General features: G+C 40.4%; 1 protein-coding gene across 4 annotated transcripts in view; it reads left to right on the top strand.

Annotated features, from left to right (window-relative positions):
• Positions 1 to 16044, top strand: part of GPBP1L1 (GC-rich promoter binding protein 1 like 1) — a 56242-nt gene extending 40198 nt beyond the window's left edge. For all 4 annotated transcript variants that reach the window (XM_036827683.1, XM_036827681.1, XM_036827682.1 and 1 more), the window contains exons 6-12: positions 2160 to 2232; positions 3478 to 3671; positions 11150 to 11290; positions 11755 to 11913; positions 13168 to 13292; positions 14187 to 14289; positions 15142 to 16044. In XM_036827683.1, the coding sequence (XP_036683578.1) occupies positions 2160 to 2232; positions 3478 to 3671; positions 11150 to 11290; positions 11755 to 11913; positions 13168 to 13292; positions 14187 to 14289; positions 15142 to 15294 (948 nt within the window). In that variant the 3' untranslated portion in view covers positions 15295 to 16044. The remainder of the gene's footprint in view (positions 1 to 2159; positions 2233 to 3477; positions 3672 to 11149; positions 11291 to 11754; positions 11914 to 13167; positions 13293 to 14186; positions 14290 to 15141) is intronic.
• The last annotated feature ends 1569 nt before the right edge of the window (positions 16045 to 17613 follow it).

Raw genomic sequence — 17613 nt, 5'->3', positions numbered from 1 at the left:
CAGAAAATTTCGCAGAGCTAGAACTTGGGAAAGAAGTAATAAAAGATTTCAGAAAAATGAAGACTAAACAAGAAAGAGCACAAGACAATAAACACTAGTGTTTTTCAAGATTTAGACAAAGGCAGATTTTTAAATGAAGAAGAAACAAATAGATTAAAATTAAGAATTGAAAAAAAAGATACAGAAATTTGGCAAAAAAAAATCCAAAAGATCTCCCCTGCAAATAATAATATAAAATAACAAAAACGAACAGCTTAAGTGCTAAAAAGTATAATTCAAGAATAATTTCATGAAATACAGTAAGACTTGAAACTACAAATTGAAAGGACAGCCAGAACAGCCAACACTTAGAAGAAAAATATCCTTCGGACATCCAGACATAAAGAACAAGTCACTTATAAAAGAAAGAAAATCAGACACAATTTGACAACAAAGCTGTATAACACAAGTCAATGGTGTAACAATTAGAATACTCAAGCAAAGAAAATGTGAGCCAAGGATTTTACACTCTGTCACACTTTATTCATCTAGAATTCTTTTGCCTTTACTATTCCATCCAGAAGAGTGTATTTACCTGTCCATATTCTGTCACAGATTTGTCCATTTGTATACTGAATTAATATTTCAGATTGTATCCGTGCTTGCTCTATGCTAGTGGGTCTCCTCTTGACAGGTTGAAAATATACACCTGCTGGGGCCCCACTTCTGGAGGTTTTGATTCAGAAGCGCTGCAGTCGAGTCTGTGCATCTTTCTATTTCTTGTTTAATGTCCCATGGTCATTTGTGCTGAAAAGCCATTTTCCTACTCTGTACCAGATTGTAAAGTTTGGGTTTGGGCACCAGTGTCATCCTCACACCCCCATACAATTCGTTATTAAGTCTGTTACTCTTAACACTTCTCGATCCTTCCCATCATCTCTTCCTCTACTCCTGTCGCCTTTGTACTTTCCTGTACTAGGAAACTGGTCTCCTAATAGTCTCCTAGTTGTTTATAGCCCTGAAATACATCCTTCAAGCTGCTACCAGACTTGTAAACTAATGGTTGGATCATGTTAACTCTGCATGAGAGATGGATTCCCATCCCTAAAGAATAAAATTCAACCTCCCTTAAAAATACTCCACAATCTGGCTCCTACCTACTTTGCCAGATATCTCTTTCCCCAAAGAAAGGTCCTCTCATTCCCTAGCACTAATGCTGAACTATTTGCAGATCTCTTTTTCATGTTTTTCCTGTCTTGGTGTTCATTCAGCATTCTGTTCCTGGAATCACCCATTTTCCAGCTTTGGAATTCATCATTAAGGACTCTTCTTAGTCTCCTCTAATGAAACCTTTTCTGATAGCACTTCTTTTTCTAGTGGAATTGACTATTCCTTCCTTAGTACTCCTTCTTCCCTAATGTGAATTTTTATCATAGTCTCTCTAATCTTTTTTTTTTTTTTTTTTTTGATGTGGACCATTTTTAAAGTCTTTATTGAATTTGTTACAATATTGCTTCTGTTTTATGTTTTGGCTTTTTGGCCGTGAGGCATGTGGGATCTTAGCTCCCTGACCAGGGATCAAACCCGCACCCCCTGCATTGGAAGGTGAGGTCTTAACCACTGGACTGCCAGGGAAGTCCCCCCATAACCTTTTATTATACTTACTTGTCTACAAGTTTATCTTTGTAGTAAGACTGTGACCCTTGTGGGGATAAGGATTCTTCTTAATTGTCTTAATTGCCTTTGTATTCCTAGCACATGGTGTGCCTCTGCCCTAAAGCAGTCTCATTAGAAATGCTATGAATACTCAAATTTCACTGACCAGATTATGCTCCTTAAATCTGAGAAAAGTGATTCACTTTCTTGTTCATTCAGCTTTCTGTGCCTCCTTAGTTGGCATACATATCCTACAGGAAGATGAGAACTCGCACACTTATTCTGTTTATTTAAAAAAATTTTTTTTAATCCTCTTATATTAAAGGAAATGAAAGCCAAGAGAACCTGAGATTGATTTTGCATTTCAACATCGTCTGTTTATTTGTTAATTCTGAATACAGTGTTAGAGTGCTGCTGATATATAGCTATCAATAATTGGTAGGTTCCATGGTGAATGCTACTTTGCAAAAAGTGCTGAAATGATTAGTTTTCTGTATCAACCATTAATACCCCTTTTTTCCTAGCCTTCTTTGAATCCAGAAGCTGGCAAACAGAATCAGCCATGCAGACCTATTGGGACCCCTTCTGGAGTGTGGGGTAGGTAGATTTTGCCATTTTTAAAGACACAACTTTAGATTTTTCTTAGCAGGGAGAGGAGAAAAAATTCTTTATCTGTTTTTTTATTTGTTTCTTTATCTCTGGTTTCTCATCTCATCCATTTGCACATGGTAACTAACTCTGCCTAGCTCTTACTCTGCCCCCCAAAATACCATTGAGATGTAATGGTAGTAGAGTCAGAATACAGACAATTGAGAGCTTGTAGAGCCCTGAATTTGAAAGCAGATTTTAAGCAAAGGGAGAATAATATAATATGCTCATAAGAAGTAATTTTTAATGTTGCTAATTTGCTTATAACAATTAAATTGAATTTTAATGTATTACAGTTGTCTCCTTAATATTTGGAAGACATGACTATATTCTAACCATTCTTTCATATTACTAAATACTCTTCTAAAGTGTTCTTTGAAAGGCTAAATAATACCACGTCCCAGAGAACATTTTGTTCAACCAGGTTCCGTTAGCTGAGTGGGGTGTTGTTTTTGTTTTTGGCAGTTATCAATGATGTTTGTTGTATAGGGCAGGGGGAAACCTATAAATATACACATTTATATGTATATGTTTCTAATAACTAGCCTTATAAAAAATTAGTAGACAAATCAGTGTATTTCAAACGAAACCTGATCCTGTGGCATTGGGATCTTTGGCATTTACAGATTGTACTCTCCTAGTTCCTACATTAGATATGTTCAGTAGCCAGGCATTTTATTAGGAAGGCTTTAGTGTATCTAAATACTGGGTTTGGATCTTGAGTTACAGGATTAAGGGCAATTGCTGTACCATTTACCCTTTGTTAATGTATAGCTTTGCCCCAGTTTGCCTCATCAGAAGGTCCCATAGCAGACTCCTTTCTCCAATTTCCTCATCTCTCTGTGTTCTAATGCTGACAGGAGTAGCTACCCTTGGATATATTCTTGTTTGGTCTATGCCTGAGTGATCACACCGTGCATGAGACATGTTATACCCCTGAAAGACTTCTAACATCTTTGGGCTTTTTGGTTGATTATGAATTTAGAATCAAGTGTTTTCTTATGCTGCCTTTTTTCCTACGGTTCCTGGGTACTGTCACTTTTGAGAGTATCTGTTAAGTGCACACCAGGAAATGTTTGTCACTTAGTCTCAACTGTCAGCTCTTTGTTCAAAGTGAGGCCTTTGTTTGAACTATGCTTCGTGTTAACCAATAGGTTTGACATTCTTTTGTCTCTCCACTATTGTATTTCACAGAAAACCCACCTAGTGCCAAGCAGCCCTCCAAAATGCTAGTCATCAAAAAAGTTTCCAAAGAAGATCCTGCTGCTGCCTTCTCTGCTGCATTCACCTCACCAGGATCTCACCATGCAAACGGAAACAAATTGTCAACCATGGTTCCAAGTGTCTATAAGAACCTGGTTCCTAAGCCTGTACCACCCCCATCCAAGGTATGATTTGGAATCAGTGTAAGAACCTTATACAGCAGAGGTGGGAGAATAAATTTAAAAATTTAGTAAATTTATTTTTTCCTGTTGAGTCACTCACCAGATATTCATTTGGTGCCATTAAGTTATATGTATAGTATTTTACTGTCTCCAAACTCTCTTCTGCTGCCAACTACATTTTTAGTAGGCCTCTCGTACTCATTAGCTTCATCTCATAAACCTGCTTCCCTTGATTTGCTGTTTTCGTTAATAACACCAACATTCATCTGGTCACGTAGCTGAGTATCATGGCTGCTGCTTTCTTCCTCCTCCTTACTCATTCCCCTCTCCCAAGCAGTTATAAAATCCTCGTCAGTTTTTTCCTCTATGATATGCCCTTGTCATCTCACATTTACTGTTGTAGTGTACCCTTCTATTTCCTCATTTCTCTGTATTTATCTTCCACAGAACTGCCAGAATGATTATCCTAAAACAGTTTGAATATATCACATCCCCTCCCATTAAGTCCCTTTAGTGATTCCAAACCATCTGTAAAGCAGGGGTTGGTAAACTTTATCTGTAAAGGGTCAGATGATAGGTATTTTAGGCTTTGTTGGTCACATATGACATATGGTCTTTTTGTAATATATTCTTTTTCTTTTTTTTTTTTCAACCCTTTAAAAATGTAAAAAACATTATTAGCTCATGGGCTATACAAAAATAGGCCTCAGGCCAGTTTTGGCCCAAGGGTCATGACTTAGCAACCCCTGATGTTATAATACGGTGTCCAGACTCCTGAGCACTGGTGTGTATAGTTCTATATAGCCTAAGCCTAATCTGTCTTTTACTGCCCTTTCTTTTCTTACCTGGGAGATTTTCCTTCATGTTTATGTCATCCTCTCTGTGAATCCTTTTCTATCACATACATCTAAAGATCTAATTAAGCCTTGTATCTGGTTGAATAGCACTCTGTCTCTAATCACAATATTTATTGCATCTATTTCTTCATTTGGTTGTAATCTCCTTAAAGGCTTCAGGTCTTTTTCATATTTGTATCCCTAGCACCCTCACAAAAGCACACAATAATTGCTTGAATGAATTCCAGCCACTGTAAGGAAACAATTAGATTTACTGTGTTATTGCGAGAAAAAAACAGTGAGCATTAATTCACTTTTCTGTGTGTGCAAGCACTTGTTTGGTGCTTAAGAGCAACACAAAGTACAACATTGGTCCTCACCCTCCATGGGCTAAAAGTCTAATAGGGATGACAAGATATAACAATATAAGGTCATGTGATTGTGTATGAAATAAAATAACAACAAATCCTAAAAACAAATCTTAAACAGATTTGGAATAACTAAATTAATGAAACACTATTTATTTATTTACACAGTTCAGAGGAGCAAGGTTCAGCTTAGACTATGACCATCAAGGGAAATTTTACTGAAAAACTAATTTGAACGGATCTTTGGAGGATGGTCCAGATTTGGATAGTCAGGGAAAGTCTGGAGAGTATTACAGATTAGAAGAGGTGGTTAAATAAAATGTTCTGAAAATAGAAAACACTGGGCATATATGAGGGATAGGGAATGAACCATTCTGATTGCCTGGTAGCACTGGAAAAATATCAGGACTGAGGGTCATTATCCTAGTGTTAATGAAGCTTTCAGGGTAGATAAGATCTCTGAGGGAAAGAGGATAGAAGAAGAGTAAAGAATGGGACAATAAGACTTGGGGAAATACTTAATATTTCATAAATATTAGGAAAATAACAACATAGTCAACAGTATTAAGGAATTGTAATTCCGACATAGAAAAAATCGTGTGCTATCACACATCTGGGTGGGTGAATTTAAGATGGCAGCCGGGGTTGTCAGCACTTGTCAGTTGCTGCCAATAGGTTGAGGGAAATAACTGAAAAGAGGGGATTTGGACCTTAGCAGTTGGAAAGTTTTTGGTGACCTTTGAGTTGAGGTTTTAGGAGAGTAGTGTAAGGCTGAAAAACAAGATTTCAGAGGATTCTGGAATTATGTGAGTGGAAGTGGAGGTAGTGGCACCTTTGAAACTTGACAGTAAAAGGAAACAGAATATAGGTGGTGGTAAAGTTAAGTGAAAGGGTGAAGAAAATCTGTAGGAAGAAGTCGCTGGGGACAACTTGAAATATACTTGAAAGGTCATTAAAGGATCATGGCCCAAGAAGAAATGAATGGGAATAAACTGATTGACAAGTGGACTTATTTTTGAAAGGGGTTTAGGATACTTGTTCCTCTGATGTAGAAGGAAAAGAATATGAATTCAGTCAAGAGAGCAACTCCTATAAAGAAAGAAACTGTAGCATGGAAATTAACAGCAGGGCTTTGAAGTAGACAGATGTGACACTTTGCTCCTTCTTTGTGATACAACCCTGGACAGGTTTCTAACGTTCTGAGTCTCAATTTCATCATATAAAATGGAGGTAGTAGTGCCTGTCTTTTAAGGGTTTTTTGAGGAGTAAATGAGGTACTTGTAAGTGGTAATAAATGGTGGCTATTATTATCAGCATGGCAGCATACCTTTTGTTTGTTCCATTCCTTTAGAGTTTATAAAGTTTTCGTAAGTGTTAACTTCATGTGAAATGTCTGCAAGCATTCTGTTAGGCAATAGAAGAAGAGTATAATAATGAGTGAGACAAAGTCATATCCTCAAGGATCTTAGAAGTCTTTTGGGGGAGAAGAAGTGACAAGGATAAAAGTCATAACACAGAGCTTAAGATCAGTTTAGCCCTGTTGTGTAGAACTGAGTTGAGGATAGAATGAAGATAGGAAAACTAATGTAAAGTCTGCTGTTAACTATCCTTGCAAAAGGTAGTGAAGCCTGAACAGGGATGATGCAAGTGAGCAGAGAAGGGAGGTGGTGATGGCACACAGTGGGAAGCAAATCAGAGGAGGAAAATAGGACACTGAGCATTCATCCCCAGGAAACTGGGATAACTGTGGCACCATTTCACTGAAGTTAGAGAAGAGAGAAAGCAGAGTTTTCAGGAAAAGTTGATGAGAGTGGTTCTGGGACCCTTGAATGTGAGATGTTAGAGGAAAGCAGAGATGAGATAACTAGTAGGCAGATGTAGATTTATCCATTCATTCATTTTCTCTACGCATTCAGCAGTTATTAAACATCGAGTATTTGTGTCTTTAAAAGCTGTATGCCACTAGAGTCAGAAAAATAATCTCAAAGAGTTGCTGTCCAGTAAAGAGACACATATAAAAAATAATTGTACTGCCCTGCCTGGAGAGGGTCCTCAGAGCCTTTACAGATGAGGTCATATTTGAACTGGGTTTTTTTGTTCGTTTGTTTTAATTTTATTTATTTATTTATTTATTTATTTATTTATTTTTGGCTGTGTTGGGTCTTCATTTCTGTGTGAGGGCTTTCTCTAGTTGCGGCGAGCGCGGGCCACTCTTCATCGCGGTGTGCAGGCCTCTCACTGTCGCGGCCTCTCTTGTTGCGGAGCACAAGCTCCAGATGTGCAGGCTCAGTAGTTGTGGCTCACGGGCCTAGTTGCTCCGCAGCATGTGGGATCTTCCCAGACCAGGGCTCGAACCCGTGTCCCTTGCATTGGCAGGCAGATTCTCAACCACTGCGCCACCAGGGAAGTCCTGAACTGGGTTTTGAAGCGGCAAAGGAAAGAGAACTACCGTTCGTTGACATCTTACTATGTTCCAGGACATTCACTAGGCCTTTTACGTATAACATTTACCTTAATCCTAGGATGTAGAAAATTATGTCATATATGAGGTTACATTGCTAATAAAATTATGGAGTTTGGGACTCTAAAACTAGGTTTGTCTAACTTCAACTAGGGCTCTTTCCACTGCCCCAGAATGCTCCCCATCTTGAAGGATAAAAAGGAGAGAAGAGGATGAAAATTCTAGTTTTAGAGTCAGACTTCATGCCACTCTAAGTACTTGGAATATAGTACTGACGTATCCTAACTAGTCAACAAATGGTAGTTTTAAAACAGTAGGAGAGGGACTTCCCTGGTGGTCCAGTGGTTGGGAATCCGCCTTCCAATGCAGGGGATGCGGGTTTGATCCATGGTCGGGGAACTAAGATCCCACATGCCACGGGGCAACTAAGCCCACGTGCAGCAACTAGAGAGAAGCCTGCGCGCCGCAACGAAGACCCAGAGCAGCCAAAAGAAAAAAAAAGAAAAAAAAACCAGTAGGAGTTTGTTAGGGAGCAAGTAGGTGGGGCATTCCAGGCAGAGGAACTATTTGTTACCAAAAAAGCGGGGGGGTGGCTTCCTTGGTGCGCAGTGGTTAAGAATCCGCCTGCCAATGCAGGGGACACGGGTTCGAGCCCTGGTCTGGGAAGATCCCACATGCCACGGAGCAACAAAGCCTGTGCGCCAGAACTACTGAGCCTGCACTCTAGAGCCTGCGAGCCACGACTACTGAGCCCGCGTGCCACAACTACTGAAACTTGCATGCCTAGAGCCCGTGCTCCGCAACAGGAGAAGCCACTGCAGTGAGAAACCCGCGCACTGCACCGAAGAGTAGCCCCCGCTCACCGCAGCTAGAGAAAGCCCACGCGCAGCAATGAAGACCCAGTACAGCCAAAAATAAATAAAATAAAATTAATTAAAAAAAAAAAAAAAAGGAGGCAAAACATGCCATGTCTGGGAAAAGACAAGTGGATGGCTGGTAGTTGGGAAGTGGTGGGGAGAAGTAAGGCTAAAGCCAAATGTTGGAGGTCTTTATAAAAAGCTCAGGTGAGAGTTTAGGGGTCATATTAGCTCCATGATTTTAACAATTTGATTAAACAATTACAAATAACTAGTTTTTCTAATGAAGTTCACCTAGGAACAGATTGCAGTAGAAGAGCACTGAGTATGCCTGCATCCACTGAATAGACTGAAAGGAATTCAGGAGGCGAGAAGAGAATGAAGCATCAGGGAATTGAGAAGGGAAAGAGGGACAGGTTCAGAAAAGATAGGTAACAAGTAATCTCTTCTTCTACAAAAACAGATTTTTTAAAGCTGGCCATTGAATGTAATATGAAGACAAGATTTTTGCTTATTTATTGAAAGAGCTGTTTCATTAAAATGGGGATAGAGTTGAGTGTTGCAGGGAATTAAATAGTAAGAATGAACAAGTGAAAGCAGATACTGACTTATGCAGAAAAGTTTGGAAATAAAAGGATTGTAGTAAAAGGGAAAATAATATCTTTGGTTTTTTTCCCCTTAGCTTCAGTAAGGTGGCTTAGCATGTTTGTAGATAAAATGGAAGAACTTACTAGAGAGAAGGAGATTAAAGATACAAAGGAGAAATAATTGATAAATTCATAAAGGAATGAGAACAAATGGATGTAGAATGGTAGAAAGGGAGGGGGACTTATAAAAGGAACTTGAGATGCAAAGGAGAGAATTGGGGAGAATTTGGATCCAGTGACGACATTTTTTTTTTTTTTTATAACTTCATTTTTTTTTTTTAATTTATCTTTGGCTGCATCGGGTCTTCATTGCTGCACGTGGGCTTTCTCTAGTTGCGGCAAGTAGGGGCTACTCTTTGCGGTGCGCAGGCTTCTCATTGCAGTGGGTTCTCTTCTCGCGGAGCGCAGGCTCTAGGCGCGCGGGCTTCAGTAGTTGTGGCTCACGGGCTCTAGAGCGCAGGCTCAGCAGTTGTGGCACACGGGCTTAGTTGCTCCATGGCATGTGGGATCTTCCCAGGCCAGGGATCGAACCCACGTACCCCGCATTGGCAGGCGGATTCTTAACCACTGCGCCACCAGGGAAGGCCCGGATCCAGTGACTTCTGACGTCAGTCCAGTAGGAGAAGACAGGATCATTTGAGGTGGAGAGTTGAGGTTGATTTGGAGTTAGGAGAAAAGGAGAGGATATTTTAAAAAGAAAACAGCAGCTGATATATGATTCACTTTAGTGGATTCCTTTTTTTTCCTTCCTTTATTGATTGACTGAAGTGTGGTTGATGTACAATATATGTTACAGGTGTACAATATAGTGATTCATAATTTTTAAAGGTTATACTCCATTATTCCTCCTGGTGTACAATATATCCTTGTAGCTTATTTTATACATAATGGTTTGTGCCTCACCTTAGTGGATTTCTACATATATAATTCCTCTAATAAAGGGGGTACAGGGCATAATGGTTTTCTCTAGTGAGCAGCCAAACACTATATAATATAGTGTTTGAATTACTGAAAATTAAGTTTGAATAAAGCTGGACAGAGATGTCAGTATCCTCTTGCACATAACACTGTCTGGTAAAACTATTGTACTACGTACTACTGTATCGTACTCACCTGTTTCTGCGCCCTGAGGTGGCAATATTAAAAGAAAGACAAGGCATCTGGTGACCTTCTGCAACTCTGGGAAACTATTGTCTTTGATATTTAGCCTGAATAAGCAGCCATGTTTAGATTTTCATCAGTGCAAGAAAAAAATTAATTTCCATTCCAGTTAGGTCGTTGTCTCTTTTATCTGCGGGCATGCTCTTTTTGGAGGCATTGTGGAAAACAATATTGTATCCTAGTTGAGTAACCTTGGACAAATTACATAGCTTTCTTAATGTTAGTGTAATTCTCTGTAAAAACTTGACATAATTATACCTGATTGGGTTAAGAATTAAATAAAATAGATCAGGCATCTGGTACATAGTAGATAACTCTGTTAAGTTTATTCCTTTCTTTAGCCTATAGTATCTTCTTTAATAACAAGAAAGAAATCCTTTTCACTCAGACCCTTCCTTTGTCCTAGAGGTCTCTTGCTTCTAATTGTTTCATTTTGGTAAAACAGACATTTTTACTTTCTTTAGCCTCACTCCATTGATGTGCCTCAGACAAGAGTGATTGACTCAGGAAAAATGGAGTATTCCATTTACACTATGCTGCCATCATAGTTGGGGTCAGGGCCAGAGTGACAGAATGGGCCCAGACCCCACAAGGCCGAGCAAAAGAAGGGCCTCTGGACTAAACCAGGATTGTCCAGCCATTTATATTGCCCACCCTCGCCTGTAACTAGCCTCCTGCCATCAGTGTTCCTAGAAAACATCATTTTTCTGATGTGCTCTTTGGAGGCAGGGGTGGGGGGTTGTCAGGATTACATCAGAGGTTAACAGCACACTATAAAAGAAAACATTTGGGGGGGTCAAATAAGTTTAGAAAATGCTGTGTAGTGTATCTGCCTCTCAATTCACATATATAGTTAAGTGCTTTGAGAAACAGCACAGTAAAAGAAACCTGTTGTTGAACTATATTCAGCCTAGCATCTCCCAGGCTTATTGGACTAGGGCTCTGTTTTTGAGAAATACCTGTTAATATCCCATGGCTTTTCTGGTTCCTGTCTGCCTTTTTCCTTCAAGGTTATATACCTCCCAATCGTGTTGAGACAGGTGAACTCTTGGAATTCATGTTTGCACACAACATTTCACTCTTTATGATCTTACAGGCTGAGCTTCTGTCTGCATGCTGTTCTGACTGATTTGTTCTTTCTTCCCATGTAGCCCAGTGCGTGGAAAGCTAACAGAATGGAACACAAATCAGGATCCCTTTCCTCTAGCCGGGAGTCTGCTTTTACCAGTCCAATCTCTGTTACCAAACCAGTAGTACTGGCTGGTGGTATAGTTTTAAGCTCTCCCAAAGAGGTGAGTGAGAATAAAGCTAAGCAGCCTTTTGTAAAGTTGCCATTTCCCATTTACTTAAACTGAGGTAAGTGTTGTGACATGTACAGCTCTAACTCCATTTCCTTTGTAGTTATGCTTAGCTCAAAGTCATTTTTTTACTGGTGATTCCCATTAGCATCCAAAGATGGGCAGTAGCTGGGTGGGGTCATTGCCCTTTGGTAAACCAGGGTTGGCCTGTGTTTGACTGGCGTTATGCTGGCGTCTGGAGAAAGATCGGAGAGGTGCTATTTAAACCATCTGGTTTTAACTGTAAGAACTCTGCAGAGCTGAAGTCTGTTTAAATGAAAAGGATAGTTTATTTTTGGTAAAAGAGTGATAAATAGGCTACGAGATTCTGGAAAGCAGTACCATGTAGAAGTGGCCTAGAGAATCCCAGTACTTACTCTTTGCTGTCAAGAGCAACCTATTTGTGGTTATTTGCCCAGAGCCCCGCCAGCACCACTCCTCCAATTGAGATCAGCTCCTCTCGTCTGACCAAGTTGACCCGCCGAACTACTGACAGGAAGAGCGAGTTCCTGAAGACTCTGAAGGATGACCGGAATGGAGACTTCTCAGAGAGCAGAGACTGTGAGAAGCTGGAGGATGTAAGAGCAAAGGGTTTTTCTGGGGCAACATAAGTGTTTTTCTATGTTATACATGTATTTTTTGTTCTTAAGGGAGAAAGATGTGGTACATTTTTAAAATGACAGAGATTTGTCTGGAGGAGTAACAGTCTGTGATAAAGTGAGTTCAGTTCTTTGTTCAGCATATTTCAAATTAGGGCTCATTTCAATGATAGCTGCCTTGGGACTTAGTGCTCTTAAACAGGGCAGCACTGCTTAAGCCTTGAATTGAAGTTGGTAAATTATAGAAGCTTTTTTAAGGATTATATATATGTGTAATATTATATATATATAAAGTATAATAATATATTATAATGTAATATAAATATGTATATATTTATATATATATATTTATATATATGTGTGTGTATATATATATAATTAATATTTATTTATTTATTTTGGCTGCTCCAGGTCTTAGTTGTGGTATGCAAACTCTTAGTTGCAGCATGTAGACTTCTTAGTTGCGGCATGCATGCAGGATCTAGTTCCCTGACCGGGGATTGAACCCGGGCCCCCTGCATTGGGAGCACGGAGTCTTACCCATGGGACCACCAGGGAAGTCCCTTTAAGGATTATATTTAATTCTAATATAAGAAAATCTGACGAACAGAACCGTAAAACAAGAGGGTTTCTTTTTGGTATCCTGCAACAGGAAGGTTAGAGTTCCCTGTCCAAGAGGGTAATGGCAGCTCATTCGTATTATCAGGAAACTTGTAAGTTTTGGTCGCCTTGGAACTAGGGTAGTTGTGCTCCCGTCCACATTCTAGTTAGGGAAAGGACAGAGCCAAAAACCTGAAAAGGGATGTCTGTCCCTTTTTTAAATGCTTTCTTAAAAGCCACCCCTGCAATTTCCACTTACATTTTATTGGCCAACTGTCAAATAGCCACTCCTAGCTGCAAGGGAGCCTAGGAAAGTGAACTTTTTAAAAGCTGAGCGCATTGGTTCCTTAGTCCAAATCAGTAAAGAAGAATAGAAAATTGATATTGCATAGGCATCTAGTAGCTTCTGCCACAGTTGACATAACCTGAAGTTAAGATGGTAGCCAGTTAGTAGTCTTCGGAAATCTTATTAGCAAGGTGAGCAAGTTCTCGTTTTTAAGTGGGAAAAAAGTATTGGCTGAGATCCTCTTCTAGAAAGCATTTTCCTGGGTTCTGACTTCTTAATCTCTTAGATTGCTTATCTTGCCCCAAAGGAGTATTAAACCAAATATGTCCTTCCTTTCCTTATTGCAGTCAGAGGACAACAGCACACCTGAACCAAAAGAAAATGGAGAGGAAGGCTGTCATCAGAATGGTCTTGCTCTCCCCGTAGAAGACGAAGGGGAGGTCCTCTCTCACTCTTTGGAAGCAGAGCACAGGTAAGTGAGGATCAGATCACAAGGCATGCTGTGTATGGCCTACAAGGAGTTTCAACATACTTAAGACATTTCAGAGTCCAGTACAGAGAGGAGTGCCCCCAGCACCACACCTTGTTCTCTCTGTGTGCCGCAGGTTGGCCTGTTGCCCACCGGGTATTCCTTTACAGACTCAGCTAGCGTTTTCACACCCTCCTCTCCAAGGCTTTCTTGTAGTTTAGTTTCAGGCTCAGTTTAAGGCTCCAGTTGGAAGGGGTGGGGTGGGGTGAGACCTGTTTCCTGGTGCTGTTGTGGTGGCCCCTTGGCCCCTCCTGGCCCAAGTGAGCAGTTACCACAAGACCCCTTTAAGGGGCCTTGGGATTCATGAGGCCCGAAGGTAATGGAGCTTGTTCTTTAAATGAGGGCCTTGAACACAGAGCCAGCCAAGCTGTGTGGGCAACTGGATGGCAGATGGGGCCTGCCAAGTACCTTCCTGAAAAGGGGCTCCTGTCCAGAGGAACTTTAAAAGGGGTCAACAAGATCACAAGGTTATGGAGTCCACAATGCCATGAAATTAAAAGAGAACTTAGGTACATGTGGCTATGTGCTAATTTGCTCACAGGAGACAAAGTGAGATTTCTTCTGTTTCGTCTGTGGGATAGTTTGACTCTATACTGCTACTTCTACCGTCCCTTCTCTATAGCTCTTATGCTCTCCAAAGAGCAACTACGGAGATCCTCCATCTAATTCCAAGCACCTAAGTAGTCATAATTAAAGCTTATCCCACTGGGAAGAAAAGAAAAACCCAAGTTTCTTCTCTAACATCTAAGTGGGTACCATTGCCCCTGGGCTGGGAAGTTGTGGACTTCTCACTTACGCTTAAAGGTATATTTTCTTTGCCTGACCTGCCTCCACCAGGTTATTGAAAGCGATGGGATGGCAGGAGTATCCTGAAAATGATGAGAATTGCCTTCCCCTCACAGAGGATGAGCTCAAAGAGTTCCACATGAAGACAGAGGAGGTATGTCATAAACTTTTGCTGGAGACCAGTTAATGACTAGGAGAGAAAGGAGTTAGGACAATCATTGCCCTTAGGAAGCCCCAGTTTAGGGTGTGAGAAAGACCTTGAAAAAGAAAAGTTACTTAATAAGTTGCCATTGTAGAAATATGGAGGAGCATCTCAGTCTGCCCAGGCCAGTGGTGGACACAAAAACCAGGTCAGTAGTTAGCAGATTTCAGAAAGCAGTATGTTATTTCATCCTGGAAGCTCTAACTCCTTATCAGAACCACAAGGCTGTATTCCCAAGGTTATGGGCTGAGCCCTTGGTCTGTGGCTAAGCAGGCTAACCCTCTGCTTCCAGCGCTGTGGTTTACCTCTGGTACTCCAGCCAGAGCCAAGAAGCCAAATAGCCTATCTGAATTTCTTCAACAGATACCTGGATTCTTTCTCTGAGTAAAACACTGCCAGGTCTCCACAACCTTCATGAAACTTACGTTCTGGTGGTATATATTTAAAGCATAAATAACAATGGTGTTAAAATCCTATAAAGAAAAGTATAGGTTGACATAAAGACTTTGCTACTCAGAACTCTGTTCCCCTGTCATTGCCATCACCTGAGAACTTGTCGAAATAGGAAATCTCAAACTGTACCCCAGACATATTGAATCAGTGTGCATTTTGAAGAGATCCTTAGGTGATTCATTGGCACATTACAGTTTGAAAAGCACTGCTGTAAGAAGTCTTCAGTCTCTTAGAAGGGTCCCCCTTTACATTCTGCCTAGAATTGAATTGAGGCCTGGCCTTTCCCAGGTCCCATGGGCCAGTGTAGTTACTGATAGTTGTCTTTTTCTTTCTTTCCCATGCCAACCACAGCTGAGAAGAAATGGCTTTGGGAAGAATGGCTTCTTGCAGAGCCGAAGTTCTAGCCTATTCTCCCCTTGGAGAAACACTTACAAAGCAGAGTTTGAGGACTCAGACACGGAAACAAGTAGCAGTGAAACATCTGATGACGATGCCTGGAAGTAGGCATATAAATGCTTACTGTTAAATCTGACCCAGTAAACTCAGCTTGTGTGTTTAGGGGTTATACAGAAGAAATCGTTCTTTTCCTTTCCTTTTTTTATGTTGTTGTTGAATACTTCATGCACAAGGGAAATAATCATATCCCAAAGAGAGAGCGAGCGATTGGCTTGTTAAGCTTTTGTTGTTGTTCTTCCCTGTTATCTGCTTAATAGAACTTCGTGTGGTGGGAAAGATTTTTAAAACACACACACATACACACAGTGTAATGGGGCGATGCACAGGTGGAAGCTGGCAGGGCAGAGAGGAGGAGACACTGGTCTGCAGCAGCAGCTTCTACTACCAGCCCTTGGGGCACTCACCCCTGTGCTCAAGCAATCATTGTCAATGACAAAGTGACTATTGAAGTTATAATTGTATTAAATTAATGCTAATAATTTGGATATTTTATTTTATTTCTGGCTGCTCGGGTAACATTAGCCCTTAACCCAGCATATATGGTTTTTTCACTTTTTTTTTTTTTCTTTCTGGGTACAGCTGTAAAATATTTGGATATAGGAAATGTTGTGTTATTCTTGCAGCCTTGATATTCAGGGTGGATTGTAAAATATACATTTTTGTGAGATTTCAAAGATTAAGATTATTTTGATAACATTATTTACAGATTTAAAAGATGTGGTTATCACAAGTCTGTTGAGGGGGAAAACTACTGCATAAAATAACTAACTTGGAATAAATATTTTGCATCAGTTTGGATTGTCTTGTGTAAGAAGTATATTTTCTTTAAAATTAGATGAGTGGATTCTTTTTTAGGGGAAATACTACTTTTAGAGGTCTGAGGGAAAAAAAAAAAAATCTGAATTCAGACACACCTGTTTCTCCTTTTAGCAGATATGTTTTTGATGCAGAAAAACCTGTGCAATAAACTACCAGTAATAAAATCAGAAACCCAAGTTTCCTTTCTGAAACTGTTTTTCAGTGCCCATGTATTTACCAGTGTTCCTACTTTAAGGAAGTCTGTGCCTCAATTTTTCTGCTAAATAAGAACATAGCGTGTCCCGGGCATTGTGCAAGGCCCTGGGAATGCAAGGAGCATCCAGCTCAGTAGGGTTACATAAAAATTGGAACCTTAGGCCAAGATCTGATGGACAATTAGAAGTTAAACTAAACAGCAGATACTGACACTGGCACTCTTCGGCCAGCCCTACAGCACATGGTCCCTAGTGGATATAGAGGCCCGAGATCATGCTGTAATGGGAGACAAGCAAAGGAGTAACAGGCCTGACCACTTGTTAGAAGGGTAAAACTAACTTGTAGTGTAGGCTCCAGAAGGGGTAGAGACTAGAGGTAGAGAAACCAGCATGATAATTGCTAGATTCTGAAGGCTAGGAAGGCAGAGACCTTATGTGCCATAACGTACTGTAGTCTCTCCTGCTACTAGTATAAGCAGTCCACATGTGAACTGTGGAAATGGTGGTTGAGATAGAACAGAAAGAACTATATCATATTTCATTGAGTATATCTATTTTAAGACACTTTATGTACTAATAAGAAAACTTGACAGTTATGACACTCCATTAATTGTGAATCCTGATTTTAGTGTTAAAATATGAAAAAATGCATCATAGGATCAATGAAATACTATAAAATGAACTATAAACTGGAAATGAGAAGTAGGTTGACATAGAGATATCCTGTATGTTTGGTCTTCGGCTTGCCACTTAGTAGCTTTCTCAGAACAAATTTCTAAAAATGTACCTCTTTTCCACTTGGAATTGAGCTGGACAATTGAGATTACATACTTTGAAACACTTTGTAACCTGCTGCTAGTCATAGCTTGGCCTTAACATACCTGGGAGCGGGGGCACCACTACCTGCCTTGTTTAGAAACATGGGGCTAGGTCAGAGCTCCTGCGTCTGTTGGATTCATATATTTGGGGGGGTGGCAGGGAAATCTGGTCAGCAGGAACGGGGCCTGTGTGGCCGCTGGCTAGTCCTGAGTGAAGAGCTACCTTTCTGTATTTGATTCCCTCTTCTGATTCATTGTGTTCTCCCAGAACTTTCATTCCTTCGGCTGTGTTGATTATCTTGGGGGGGCGGCAGGGCGGCGCCTAGGGGCAGGAACTAGGAGTTAGGGAGCCTTGGTGTGACTTGGTTATGCAAAAGATGTTACTTCCAGAGAGGCACCGTGCAAGGAAAAGCTTTTAGTCTACGGGAAAGACATGGTTTCCAGGCAGAATGCCTCCTCTCTCAGGTATTCCTTGGAATGGAGAATGACACTAACTTGGGTTACGTCCAGTTGGGCAAAACTAGAACGAACAAGAT

Source organism: Balaenoptera musculus, chromosome 1, assembly GCF_009873245.2.
Source record: "Balaenoptera musculus isolate JJ_BM4_2016_0621 chromosome 1, mBalMus1.pri.v3, whole genome shotgun sequence".
NCBI lineage: Eukaryota > Metazoa > Chordata > Mammalia > Artiodactyla > Balaenopteridae > Balaenoptera > Balaenoptera musculus.
This window is presented reverse-complemented; position numbering and strand designations above follow the sequence as displayed.